The 15000-nt window shown below is 41.3% G+C and overlaps 2 protein-coding genes across 2 annotated transcripts in view; one reads left to right on the forward strand and one right to left on the reverse strand.

Moving 5' to 3' along the window:
* The window catches only part of LOC308164256 (transmembrane protein 150A), a gene marked incomplete at both ends in the record, with an annotated part of 48511 nt that extends 38731 nt beyond the window's left edge, over window positions 1-9780 (forward strand). The window contains 2 exons of the mRNA XM_080538394.1: window positions 9067-9244; window positions 9536-9780. Coding sequence (XP_080394520.1) covers window positions 9067-9244; window positions 9536-9780 — 423 coding nt within the window. The remainder of the gene's footprint in view (window positions 1-9066; window positions 9245-9535) is intronic.
* Window positions 9781-13892: 4112 nt separating this feature from the next.
* The window catches only part of mat1a (methionine adenosyltransferase 1A), a gene marked incomplete at its 3' end in the record, with an annotated part of 12790 nt that continues 11682 nt past the window's right edge, over window positions 13893-15000 (reverse strand). The window contains exon 10 of the mRNA XM_080545651.1: window positions 13893-15000. This exon is cut by the window's right edge and continues 603 nt beyond it.

The raw sequence follows: 15000 nt of genomic DNA on the forward strand, positions 1-15000 counted from the left end.
GTTGAACTTTTTTAGGCTTATTACGGTAGTTCACCAACAAAAAAAAGCACAGTGCTCAACGTTTCAGGAGAAATAAAAATAGAATCAGGGCTTTAACACATGTCGGCATTTCCCTGGTTGCGAGATCTAAACTAGTCTACTAGAACTGAAAGCGGCAAGTAACAGGCACTTAACGTTACATGTTGTAAGGCTGATCTGTGCACGATAGTGCTGCATTTTGACATAATTCTTAGCGCATTTCCCCCCGCTGATTTGTATAGCGGGGGGAATCTTATGACACGTAACTCCTCCTACAGTCCCGGGTCGTTCCTGTATAGTGGAAAACGTCTCGTACCCGGAACTGTTCAAATGCGAGCCGAGCCGAGCCGGTCAATGGAAAAGCGCCATATGTTTTGGGTCATTGTCCATCTGTATTGTGAAGCGCCATCCAATCAACTTTGCTGAATTTGTCTGAATCTGAGCAGACAGAATATCCCTAAACACTTCAGAATTCATCCGTCTGCTTCTGTCTTCTGTCACATCATCAATAAACACTAGTGACCCAGTGCTTTTTTAGATGTTTTTTGGCAAAGTCTAATCTGGCCTTTCTATTCTTGAGGCTTATGAATGGCTTGCACCTTGTGGTGAACCCTCTGTATTTGTTCATGTGAAGTCTTTATGGTACACTTGGATAATGATATGCCTACCACCAGACTGTTCTTCACTTGGCTGGATGTTGTGAAGGGTTTTTCTTTACCATGTAAAGAATCCTGTGATCACCAGTGTGTTCTTTTTTTCTCAGAATGTACCAAACAGTTAATTTGGCCACTACTAATGTTCCCGCTATCTCTCTGATGGATTTTTGGTAGTTTTTGCAGCCTAAGGATGGCCTGTTTCACTTGCATTGAGAGCTCTGTTGACTGCATGTTGTGCGTATACAGCAACAGCTACCAAATGCAAATGCCACACTTGGAATCAACTCAGACCTTTTACCTGCTTAATTGATAAAGAAATAATGAAGGAATAGCCCACACTGGCCCATGAAACAGCTTTTGAGTCAATTGTCCAATTACTTTTGGTCCCTTGAAAAAGAGGGAGCTACATATTAAAGAGCTGTTATTCCTAAACCCTTCCTTCAATTTGGATGTGAATACCCTTACCCTAAAGCTGAGAGTCTGCACTTTGCTGTGCACTTTAAGCCCATATTAATTATATAACTGTAAATTGAAGATGTTTTGGTAAACAGCTAAAATTACAAAAAGTCTGTCTGTGTCCAAATATATATGTATGCGTGTGTGCGTGTGTGTGTGTGTGTGTGTGTGTGTGTGTGTGTGTGTTCAGATCCTGGGACAGGGCAGTGGTCACATGCTCACAAGCTGTTCCTTTGTGTATTGTGTCCCACAGTGCTTGTGATCAGGAGGGACAATACTGTACTCCAGGGGTCACCAACCTTTTTGAAACTGAGAGCTACTTCATGGGTACTGAGTCATACGAAGGGCTACCAGTTTGATACGCTCTTCTGAAATAACACATTTGCTCAGTTTGCCTTTAGTTATATAATATTAATAATGATTAATGATACTCATCTATGTGAAGACACTGATCACGTTAATGATTTCTCACAATAATTCTCAAGGTGGGAAACAGATATCAATATTCAGCACTTTATCTCTATTAATCTCAGTAATTGTTACATTTTCAGATGATCACTTACATCACTACATTTCATAGGAAAAATTACCCATTTTCACTAGCCACTGACAAACACTTTTAAGAAAACATCAATAAATTTCATAGGAAAAATTACCCATTTTCACTAGCCACTGACAAACCCTTTTAAGAAATCATGAACTATGTTTCAAAAAGTTATCAATTATGTAATGTTAAAGAAAAATCTACTTACATATTTTTAAATACATCTGGTCACATTTTGAACTAATGACCAAATCTGCTGCATTTTTAACAAATTATAACTTACATGTCATGAACACACTTTTAAATTGAACACAATTCTTCAATATTTTAATTCAACTTTGCCATGGCACTGCCATGTTGCCACTGAGAACATCTGGTATCTGTTTCTTTGTTAGTGGGAAGACTGGCATTGCATGCTGTTCACCAGTATATTGTAATCTGGTGTGTAACTTGACACTGCAACTGTGAGTGAGTCTTTCAGATGTGCATCAGTGAGGCGTGTTCTGTGTTTGTTCTTGATGAAGTTCATGTCAGAAAACGCTGATTCACAGAGATAGGTTGAACCAAACAGGCTGGCAACCTTCATAGCTACTGTGCATACACCACTGTACTTCTCTGTATCAACAAGGCACCAAAAGTTTGGTGCAGCCTGGTGGGCTTTGAGGTGGAGGTCATTTTGCAATGTTATGATTTCAATCTCCAGCTGTCCAGCATCCAAGTTGAACGTTGCACTTAGTTGCTCAGCACAGCATGTTGTGTCCACATTCATGAAAGGATTGGAAATGAATGACACACATGGCTCAAGCTGATGAAGGTCACAAAACCTATTCTCAAACTCTTGCCCAAGTCTGTTTATGACTTCACAGTACTTTTCTGCAACGTTGTCAAATGTCTCAGATGCAGAAGCATTGTCTTTCAGCACCGACTGCACAGAGGGAAAGTGCAGCACCTTTTTTCTCTGTATATCCACAGGAAAAAATTTCATCTTGGCTTTAAATGCATTTAAAGCACTTATCATATCAACAACAGTCTTACCTTTGCCTTGCATCTCGCAGTTCAAGTTGTTTAGTTTCCCAGTAATGTTTGTCAAAAATGCAAGGTCAAGTGTCCACTCTGTGTCCTCTAGCAGTGAGACATCTTCGCCTTTGGACTGCATGAACTCTTTGATTTCACCCAAAAGTGACAAAAAACGAAGTAAAACTCGTCCTCTGCTGAGCCATCGGATTTCTGTGTGTAGCAGCAGGTCACCATATTCAGCTGACATCTCCTCCAATAGCACCTTGAAAATCCTGTGCTGTTTTGCTTTGGAGCGGATGTTGTTTATGATTTTCACAACGGGAGTCATCACGTGCCCAAAGCCGATCACTTTTGCACATAACGCCTGCTGGTGAATAATGCAGTGGTAATGCAGAAATGTTGGGAAGTCTGGGTCACCTTTACAGTGAGCGATGAAACCTGTATGTCGGCCCATCATAGCAGGAGCCCCGTCTGTAGTCACCGCTACCAGCTTTTCCAACGGTAAAACGGTCTAAACGAGGCTTCGGTTGCTTTTTGTGACTTTTTCGCCGGCCTCGTGAAAAAAGACTGTTGCTTACCCAAAGCTGCCTTTAGTTCGCGGGCTTTTTCTGCCCGTAGTGCGCTCCCTGGTGGGTAGTTAGCATGGTAGCTTTTGTGACAGGTAGTGAAGTGTCTCTCCACATTGTACCGCTTTGCCGTGGCCACAGTCGCCCCGCAAATGAGACACACGCAGGTTTCTTTCACAGTCGTAAAAAAGAACTCCTCCTCCCATTCGTTGTGAAAGTGATACGTTTTCTTTATTTTTTCTGCCATGTTTTTGGGGTACTAAACTGCATTAAGCGCCCATCTTCGCTGCGCCCGCCAACTTACTCTCCACTTGTCACTCGCACAATACTGACGTTAGAACTAGAGTAGGTCAGAGTTCACCTAAACCTATCTAAACTTATGTATAATAAACATATTTTTAAGATATTGTCATTTTTAAATCTATATAAATGCAAGTGTGATTAAAAAAGAATAGCAACAGAATAAAATATATATAAATTATAGAATAAATAATATATACATTTTAGACGCAGCTCACTAGTCAGTTGTGCTATTTTTAGAACAGGCCTGCGGGCGACTCAAGTGGTCTTTGGTGGCGACCGTGTTGGTGACCCCTGTAACTGTCTCTGGTCTCTCACCTCTCTCTCTCTTTCTCACTCTAGCTCATCTCTCCCTCTCTGTCTGAAAGAAGGATGGAGAGGACAGCAGGCTCCATTCACAAAGCAGATTCAATGAGTTAATAATAATTAAAAAACAATAATTAATAATAATAATAATAATAATGATTATTATTATAGTAATAACAACAATGGTTAATAGCAGCCCTGTTGTTTGTTCAAGTGGTAAAAGTGGATTCTATGAGCACCTCGGTCCATTGTTGCTACATTCCAGGTTTGGTGCAGATAGGTACAAAAAAATGTGTTTTAGGTGTTTTTCCCCAAATTCTAAACGATGGAAAATCCATCCTGGCAGACCATGACGGTCCCAGAGGCGTTGTTATTCCTCATGATGAGAAGGACCTGTGTACCAAATTGTGTGACTCTAGTCGAGGTCAATGGGTGTAAGACATAATAGGCTATTATGGCTATTATGTTCCTTTGTGTATTGTGTCCCACAGTGCTTGTGATCAGGAGGGACAATACTGTACTCTCTCTGGTCTCTCACCTCTCTCTCTCTTTCTCACTCTAGCTCATCTCTCCCTCTCTGTCTGAAAGAAGGATGGAGAGGACAGCAGGCTCCATTCACAAAGCAGATTCAATGAGTTAATAATAATTAAAAAACAATAATTAATAATAATAATAATAATAATGATTATTATTATAGTAATAACAACAATGGTTAATAGCAGCCCTGTTGTTTGTTCAAGTGGTAAAAGTGGATTCTATGAGCACCTCGGTCCCCCCAAAAAATGTGTTTTAGGTGTTTTTCCCCAAATTCTAAACGATGGAAAATCCATCCTGGCAGACCATGACGGTCCCAGAGGCGTTGTTATTCCTCATGATGAGAAGGACCTGTGTACCAAATTGTGTGACTCTAGTCGAGGTCAAAGGGTGTGAGACATAATAGGCTATTATGGCCTTTCAAAGTTGGCCTTTTCAAACACTTATAGCGCCCCCGTTGGGCCAAGTTGGGGTAGTGGTCATCACTTCCTATCATACTGCCACGTTTCAAGTCTCTAGCTTGAAGCAACTTGGAGAAGTTGAGAGGCAGCATCTTAACAATAATAACAGGTGTATATTACTATGCATGTCTCCCATGCCTCCTTGAATCAGTGACAATGACTGTGTTTACATGCACACCATATTCCCATTAAGGTCAATATTCGGGTTATTATAATTTTCAGAATAAGGTGTTAACATGCGCTGTCGCAACTGGAATATTCCGTTTACATGTTAATTGGCATATTCCCGTGGTTCGGCGGGACGAAAGTTGTTACTATAGTAACATTAATGTTGGTAGGTTGTTGAGCAGCGTTAACCCACAGCTAAGCCATAATGCTTGTTTCCAACATAGTCCTCCGTTATTGTACTCCTACTTGTGCTTTTGAACCACAATTTAACTACAACACTCCTGGCGAAATGGCGAATGAGTGTATCTAGCTGTCCCCAACAACAACAAAACCCAGGATTCCCTGCGAATCGAGCATGCGCAGACGTAACTGAATATTCCGAAAAGGGTCATATGCCACTTAACATATCACAATATTCCAATTCGAACAGGCTTATGCCAGGGGTCTTAATCTGAATATTGCCGAATCAGAATACAGCCTTAAACGGGTTCGGGACGTGTTTACATGACTCTTGCCCAATCGGAATATTGAGCATATGTCGCTTAATACAGGAATATGGTGTGCATGTAAAGGCAGTCAATTATAACAGAATGTGTGGTTCTTATTTGATTTTTTATCAGTCTTGCTTCTTACAGCTGTAGGAATCCACTTTTTCACTCTAAATAAAGAACGTGAGACAGACACCGGTGTTACATTGATTATTATATTATTTTTATTTTTTATTTTTTATTGGCGAACAAAGGCATACAAGTCAGGGACAAGAATATCCAAATGCAAATTATCCAAATGTAAATTATACAATTGACTTAATAAAAACTAAATGAGAGTTTTATTTTCTTTATCCCCCATTTGGTGTTCGAACAGAGAACTAGAACACCTTTATTTTCTATTTTTTTACCCCTAAACACCCACCCAGCCCAAACTCTCAAGTGAGAGACAAAACAAGAAAAAATAAATAATAATAATAATAATAATAATAAAAAACAAGCACAAAAACTAAATGTATAATTTAAGTAAATTAAATAATTGTAATAAATTAAAAAACGCATTAAATGAAATTAAACAGGGAGAAAAGTACAAAAGAACAGATACACTGGGTGCTCACCTCAAACAATAAACAAATTAATCAATTGGGATCCAGAGAGGAAAGAGTATTTACATAAGAAATGATAGGTTGCCATCTTTTATAGAAATTCGCTATCGAGCCTCTTATTTCACCTTTTCTAGTGATAAAAAGGAGATCAAGTCGTTTAGCCAGGTCGTAGCAGAAGGGGGATTTGGGCTTTTCCACTGCAACAGAATACGTCTACGGGCTATGAGTAAGGAAAAGGCAACAACATCAGCATTTTTTTGGGTGAGACTGGCTGGTATACGGGGTACTCCAAAGATGGCTATCAAAGGGCAGGGTTCTACTGTAACCTTGAGGGCATCGCTTAGTGTCTTAGAGAAACCAGACCAGAAATCTGCTAATTTTGGACAAGAAAAAAACATATGAGTGTGATCGGCCGGTGACGAGCCACACCTATCACAGGTATCACCTGTTCCCGGAAACAACTTACTGAGCCTGGCTTTTGTAAAATGAATCCTATGTAGGACCTTAAATTGAATCAAGCTTAGACGGGCACATGAAGATGTTGAGTTGACCCTGATTAGGGCCTCCTCCCACCAATCGTCTGTTATCTCGAGTCCTAGTTCCTCTTCCCATTTACCCCTAACCCTCGCAAGAGAGGCCACACGTGAGGATGATATAATGTCGTAGAAAACTGAGATCATACCACATGCCACAGGGAGAGAGAAGAGAGCACCTCAGAGACAAGAGAGCCCACTGGAAGCTGAGGGAAGGATGTGAAATGGGTGCGAGCATAATTACGGGCCTGAAAATGTCGGAACAGATGAGAGTGGGGCAAATTATATTTAACACGGAGATCAGTAAAGGTGGCAAATGAGCCCTCTAAATATAAATCATTGAAACAAGCCAGGCCTCTGTCCTTCCACAAATTGAAAGCGGTATCTAACCTAGAGGGCAGAAACAAGTGGTTATTACTAATGGGGCTGCATGGGGTCGGGGGAGAAAGTTTGAAATGTTGCCTGAATTGTTTCCAAATTTTCAAGGAAGAAAGTAGAATTGGGTTACTAATGTATTTGGGACAACAGGAACGCAGAGGGGCACAAACCAATGCCGCCAGGGAGGATGGGCGGGAAGAACTGTCTTCCATTATGCACCAATCAAGGTTGGGCGAGTTACACCACGCATTCATTTTCTGAAGATTAGCCGCCCAATAATAAAACAAAAGGTTAGGCAACGCAAGGCCTCCTTCCCGTTTACTTTTCTGCAGTATTTCTCTACGTGCTCTCGGGTTCTTACCAGCCCAAATAAACTCAGAGATTATCCTGTCCAAGTTTTTAAAAAAAGATTTTGGAAGGAATACAGGAAGACACTGGAAAAGAAAAAAAAATCTGGGCAGAATGTTCATTTTAATAGAATTGATTCTACCCATCAGGGAAAGCGGTGTTACATAATTTATTGTCATTCAAATCAAATCAAATCAAATTTTATTTGTATAGCGCATTTCTTACAAGATGCAACTCAATGCGCTTCACATACTGACAGAGCCGCAAGCAGGCAAAAGTAAAAACCTGTACATTATGTAGCCAGGAAAATTCCCTTGCAGCCCTCTACACATCAAGCGTCTACTAACCAGTTTGCCTACCAGCACCCAGCGGTGGACCCCCACACCCCCCCTCAATTCATTCAAAACTCAATTCAAGTAAGAATCAACTACAACAGCAATAATCAACAGGAAGAGGAGAGCGCAACAACACACCCCAAGTGAAAATAGAATAGTTGTTTTGTGGAAGGCACAGCTCCCAACTCTATCCTGAAAAGACCTTTATAAACATGTGGAGAGGACAGAGCATCATGGATCTTAGTCCCGTGACATCTCACCCCAAGGCCATCGTCTAAATTCCCTACCTATCTTGTGTTCTCAAAACATGGCTTTGTGACGCACAAGGCTCTACTTAATGCATTACAGTCAGTCACTGAGCGCCCCCCGCCCCCTAAGGGAGATACCATTTGAAGACATAGTGGGTCACAACAAAGAAATAGTATGAATGGAAGTTCAATAAGAGGTCAAGACAGAAATCTATTCACACGAGCAGTTCCTGTCATCCAGACCTAACCCTAACCCTTCACATCTGAGGTAGGCTGCAATGTTCTACCAGCTTTTACACCCTTTTTCTTTTTCTTATGATTTTATCTTCTGTATCTTTATTCTGTTTTTGTTTTTTTTTGTTTATTATCCTGCTTCTCTTTGTTTTTTCTACAGTGTCCTTGAGTTTGAGAAATAAAATCTATTATTTTTATGCTTATTTGATACATTTCCAAGAATTTGATAGTATTATTTGAAAAGAGTCCCTTAAACAAAGAGGTATGCTCTTGCACCCGATTATATTGTTTTTATTTATAACAACCTACCGATCTAGCACTTTGGCATCACCTCAAAACTCAATGGACCTCTACGGCAAGATTCATAATTAATTCCGCCAATCAGTGTAATTTGTGTAAATACCGCATCTGTATGGCAAGTACGAATACATCATTTTGTCACACACGAACGGACTGGGACTGAATCATAAAATGAATAGATGAATTCAGATTTCATTGTGGGGGACAATAATAAAACAATACCAATAGGGTTATACCCCTATGGGTGGAGACGCCCAATAACAATTATTATTAGGACCAATGAGTTACCTGACTCAGTACCATTTTTAACAGCTGACTGGTGCTGCCCTCTTCTGGCCAAGCTCTACATTTAAAATAGCCCCTCTGTCTATCTGTCAGTAATGTTTTTGTGTGTGGCTTGCTTCATAAGTAGGTATTACCCATTAAAACCTATCTACTTTAATTCACACTAACATTCTTCCATTCTCTCTCTCTCTCTCTCTCTCTCTCTCTCTCTCTCTCTCTCTCTCTCTCTCTCTCTCTCTCTCTCTCTCTCTCTCTCTCTCTCTCTCTCTCTCTCTCTCTCTCTCAGGTGGATAATGCCAAAGTCCTCCACTATGTGGGAGCGGGTGTGGCCTTCCCTACCAGTATGCTGTTTGTGAGTTTGCAGTCAGCGTTGACCTACCGTCTGGCTAAGACCCAGGGGGAGTACAGCGTGGCACACCTCCGACTGACCATGACTCTACTGGCCCTCATCGCCTTGGTGCTCAGTATCCTTCTACACCACTGGGCAGCGTGTTCATTAGGATCAGTGTGGTTTGGTTACAAGAGAGGGAGTGGGAGGGAAGGATGGAGAGGGAAGGGGGGGTGACCGAGGGATGGGAGTGTGATGGAGGGGATGGGATGGTTCTGGGCCTCGGGTGAGAAGTAGGGGAGGGTAGGACTGAGAGGAAGAGAAGGGAAGAGGTGGTGTAGACAAAGGAAGCTGCTTTTAGACCATAGAGAAATACCCCACCAACAGTCTTGTTGAGCTGTGAGCTCCTTAACCCCCGTGCCTCTAGGTGGCGTCTTCTTCGTACAGGAGAGCTACGCCCTGCAGCACGCCGCCGCCATCTTTGAGTGGGCGTTCTGCGTGGTCATCATGCTCTTCTACGGAACCTTCGCCTTCGAGTTCGCTGGGATGTCGGGAGACACCGTGATGGTGTTAGCCAGAGGGGGGGCGCTGGGGTCCACCGGGAGAGAGCATAAGGTGGAGGCCCTAGGGGGGCCCAGCCAGCACCCCCCTGAGAGCATGTCCATGCTGTAGTCCCAGTGAGAGAGGCCGTAGAGCTGGCCCGTACCATTATCAATCTGGGGGTTCCAAGTGAGTTTGATTATCCATCGCGACCCCCCCCCCTATACCATGGCGTGGTGTGCTGGAGGATTTGACTCTACCTTTTTAAACAGACACCCAGGGGTCTGGAGTGGATATCAGATTGGAGATATAGACTTGTATTGTGCTTGTATCCCACCCCTGTCTCTCCAAATACCCTGCTTGCATTTTTGCACATCGTTGAGGAAACGCATCGTTGAGGAAACGCATCCTTCTCGTTCTTCTCCCCTTTTCTGGTCAGGAGTGAATCCTCAGTCAATCAGTTAAGGGAGAGATCCCTTGGATACTTCATTAAGACCAGGACTAGGACTGTTACCTGGTCACACGCCCCTATGTCATCAGCCTGGGACAGAGAGAGAGAGAGAGAGAGAGAGAGAGAGAGAGAGAGAGACAGAGAGAGAGACAGCGAGAGAGACAGACAGAGAGAGACAGAGAGAGAGACAGAGACAGAGAGAGAGTGAGTGAGTGAGGAAAAGAGACAGAGAGAGAGACAGAGAGAGACAGACAGGGAGAGAGAGGGAGAGAGAGAGAGAGAGAGAGAGACAGAGAGAGACAGACAGGGAGAGAGAGGGAGAGAGAGAGAGAGAGAGAGACAGAGAGAGACAGAGAGAGAGACAGAGACAGAGAGAGAGTGAGTGAGGAAAAGAGACAGAGAGAGAGAGAGACAGACAGGGAGAGAGAGGGAGAGAGAGAGACAGAGAGAGAGAGAGACAGACAGGGAGAGAGAGGGAGAGAGAGAGACAGAGAGACAGAGAGACAGACAGGGAGAGAGAGGGAGAGAGAGAGAGAGAGACAGAGAGAGAGAGTGAGACATGAGTCCTGATTCAATCATTCCCTTTTGAATCACCCAGCAACGGCATCACAACTAAGCTTCAGAAGATGCTCTGCTACATAGACATTGTATGGCTCTGCTACATAAACCTTGTGCCTTATAGAATAACTGGACTGTTCTGAGTATGGACATGTGCAGACTGTCTGTAAACAATATCATCTTTCCTCATGATTACTACAAAAATGTGCAGTATATGGAAATCAGACCTCCGTTAGTTATTTGATCCACGTTGACATTCACAGTCTAGCCAAAGCATATGGTTGCATATAAATGCATACCAGGGACTGCCTGCCACACCTCAGGGCTTATCAAGTTAAATCACAGTGTTTAAGAGTCTGAGGATCAAGACCCAGAATAGACATCTATCCTTATCACAGCAACTAGGAGTGGATGGCCAGGCTCACAGTAGTGGACTCCCACACATTCATTCCCTGTTTGGTTCAGAGTTTCACTCCTCCTTTCCTTCCCTGATAGGTGATGTAATACAACCTCTGTTTATGATAGGTGATGTAATACAACCTCTATTTATGATAGGTGATGTAATACAACCTCTGTTTATGATAGGTGATGTAATACAACCTCTATTTATGATAGGTGATGTAATACAACCTCTGTTTATGATAGGTGATGTAATACAACCTCTATTTATGATAGGTGATGTAATACAACCTCTGTTTATGATAGGTGATGTAATACAACCTCTGTTTATGATAGGTGATGTAATACAACCTCTGTTTATGATAGGTGATGTAATACAACCTCTATTTATGATAGGTGATGTAATACAACCTCTGTTTATGATAGGTGATGTAATACAACCTCTGTTTATGATAGGTGATGTAATACAACCTCTGTTTATGATAGGTGATGTAATACAACCTCTGTTTATGATAGGTGATGTAATACAACCTCTGTTTATGATAGGTGATGTAATACAACCTCTGTTTATGATAGGTGATGTAATACAACCTCTGTTTACACCTATCCCAATGGCGTTCAAGGAAGGCTATGCTCTGGATGAGCAGAGTTGTCCATCCCTGGTTCATAGTGAACATAGCTACTGTTCTTCCAGTGTAGAGACCCACCTGACCATAATGCTGATCTGACAACGTTCGATTGAGGAAAGTGACAGGATAGAAGATGATGTTTTCACTTATTCAATAGTGTAGTGAACACCAGTGGAGATCTGTAGGGAAGAAGGCATTTAGGGTCATCGTCTCCTCAGTGTTTCTATTCAGCGTTGCCTTGACTTCAGTGTCTCTGTTGATTTAAGCCCATCGTTTCATTCACCTCCATCCTCATAATGGTCCAGCAGTGAGTCTGTGTGAAAGGGATTGACGTTTATCACTGTGGAGAAAAGAGGCAACTCACTTGGCAACTGATTCATGTGCAGAGCATTTTGTTAGGCAGCTGTCATTCAGTCCTAGAGTCTGACACAGTAGTATAGTACAGTCATGTTACTAGTACAGTACAGTATAGTACAGTCATGTTACTAGTACAGTACAATATTCAGCAGGCTTGTAGTCTACCAGAGGTGTTTAAATGGTTGGATTGAAAGCCAGATACATTATACACAGACCATGGCTTAGTCACATTGAGATTTACAATGTTGAAGGGCGCCATATTGGTACCCACTGAGAGTTGAATCCATATCAATGAAAAGTAGCAAAAGCTACTAATGGTTAATGGTTGTGGTTAAGAATGCAGATGCATACAGTATTCGATCTTTGATTCAAAATATTCCAGTCTTGAGTGGGTACCAATATGGCACCCTTCAACATTGTAAATCTCAATGTGACTAAGTCTGTGTATAATGTATCTGGCTTTCAATCCAACCATTTAAACACCTCTGGTAGACTACAGGCCTGCTGAATATTGTACCGTTCTTAGTAAGGATGTGAGTGAGTGTTATTGTGTCATATAGGGCTTGCTTCCAGCATGGCTGACAGTTTGCTCAACCAACTCAATGTATATCCTGCTGGATTGTGCTTTTATTGTACTTCTTGGTTTAGAATACTCTTCATGATAAGCTGTCCATAGTGGCCTTACAAACCTAATGGAAAACACACCAGTATATATGCATTTTGACTGAACGCTGTGTGCACGCTTTGCCTCTGTTTTGTAAGTGTCCTTATGCTTTGCTGAATGAAATCGCTATCCAAGCAGATATGTCAGTGCCGTATTCAAATCATATCGGAGCTTTAAGGAGTAGTATTAGCTGTCGTTAGGACCTGATCCGTCAGTTTGGTGTTTTCTCCTTAATAGGAGGGTCAGGATTGGAGGAGGTCTAGATGATACAATTTCATTTCAAACCTTTATTTAAAAACTCGATAGGCACTGAGGTCACCCTCATTTACAGTGACGTCGACCAATATTGGTTTCTAAGGGCAACTTTTTTTTTTCTAAGGGCAACTTTTGGTCAGTGTTTTTTTCTTTTTGTTTACTGATCTACCTTTGACTTATATGACTTTGCACTCTCAGGAAAATCTGTTCCATCACCAGCTGCAATCGCAAAAATAATTTGAAACGAAGTCATGCTCTTTTTTATTTGATGTAATTGTTTTCTGTTGTATGTATGTGTATATTTGAAGTTGACTGTAATTAGAGGACTTGCATTGACCAGTTAATTGATTTTGTGCCATGGCTCTCTCATCATCTGTATATGACAGACAACTGTCCATGGTCCGGTAGGTTCCATGCTTTATCTTATATGATTAACACTACACACAGTATATCAATAAAAACAGTCTGGATTTCATTGAGACAATGGTGGAGAATTGATGATACTATAGCCTGGGTGTTGCCGCTTTAGCCAACAATCAGGTACTCAGGCTAATGTAACAACCAACACACACACACACACGCTCACACGCTCACACACACACACACACACACACACAGTAGAGAAACATTCCTGTACTGTAGCTAGCTATTGTCCTCATTGTGATCTTCTGGGTGGTCTAATGATCTACACATCATTGCCATGCCCAACTGAAACAGAAAAACCTTTATGTGCCTTTATGTTTATGAAACCAAAGAAAGAGTTGTGTGAGGTTAAAAATGTGTATTTCTGTCTTGAGGAGAGAAGATAGTTGATTGTATATTTGCCTTAAAACGGTTCTACAAAATAAAATTGTGTAAACAAACATGGCTTCTTGTCTGTGCTTGTATTCTCTGTTCAAATTCAAGTGGAGTAGTGTATATAGCCATATAGTACTTATTTTAAAATATTTTATTATTGTCAACAATTATTTACATTTTCAGGTTTCTTTGTCAACTTTTCAGACTATGGGTAGAGGTGTCAGAAAAGGGGGAAGATTATTTTTTTAAAGAATTATCTCATGCATACAAATGTACAAATGTAGAAACGTAAAGATGTGACGTCTATGGTCCACAATATGCCTTCTCCCAGGAGCATGCAGCTTGGCATTTCTAGCAAGTCATCACAAAAATTAAGTTACAATCATAATCATAATCCTAATACATCAAAACCAATAGCCATCATAGTTGAAATGAAAGCATGCGTTCAAGGCAGCTACAGTAATGTTGTTGGTGACAATGACCAATCAGGAAGTCTACAGTATGATGCAGATACACAGCATAATCAAACTGAGCTGAGGCTGAGCTGGGGTTAAGACGCTCATAAGGCAGATCATAAGGCAGATCGTAAGGCATTATAGAGTGCTATGTATCATTATTTAGCACAGCTATCTACTATTACTAGATAGAGTAGCACTGGAGCACTTTGAGCTGCAACCTTTGCATACAAATAAAAGTTATTATTATTATTATTATTATTATTATTACTAGTTTTGGTAGACTGTAACACTGTCCATCACCCTGAGGTTAAGTGACCTGTCTGTCTGTCTGTCTGTTATGGTGTTGTGCAACACTGTAAAAACTGTCATGCACCATTGATCATTACACAATTAAGACTTATACAACTGGACGTTCATTTAGGGGTTAAGACTCTAAAAAGTATAAAATAATCCATATCAATGAAAAGTAGCAAAAGCTTTGGCTTGCACAATGGTTGTGGTTAAGAATGCAGATGCATACAGTATTCAATCTTTGATTCAAAATATTCCAGTCTTGAATATACATACCTACAGGCTAGAAGACTTAGGAGGACAAGGTAGTATTGCTGAACACCATATTCACAGCTTTAAGGCAACACTCTCTGCTTGTTGACTTTATTCATTGAATTAGAGTGGTTGGCTTTGTTTCTTTGTTTTAGCAGAAGTTATGGAAACTATTTGACCAGACTAAGGCCGCGTTCGTAAATTCGCCAGAGCGCACACTGGGTTCGACATCATAATGGA

This window comes from Nansenia antarctica, assembly GCF_963989245.1.
Source record: "Nansenia antarctica genome assembly, chromosome: 1".
In the NCBI taxonomy this organism is placed as follows: domain Eukaryota; kingdom Metazoa; phylum Chordata; class Actinopteri; order Argentiniformes; family Microstomatidae; genus Nansenia; species Nansenia antarctica.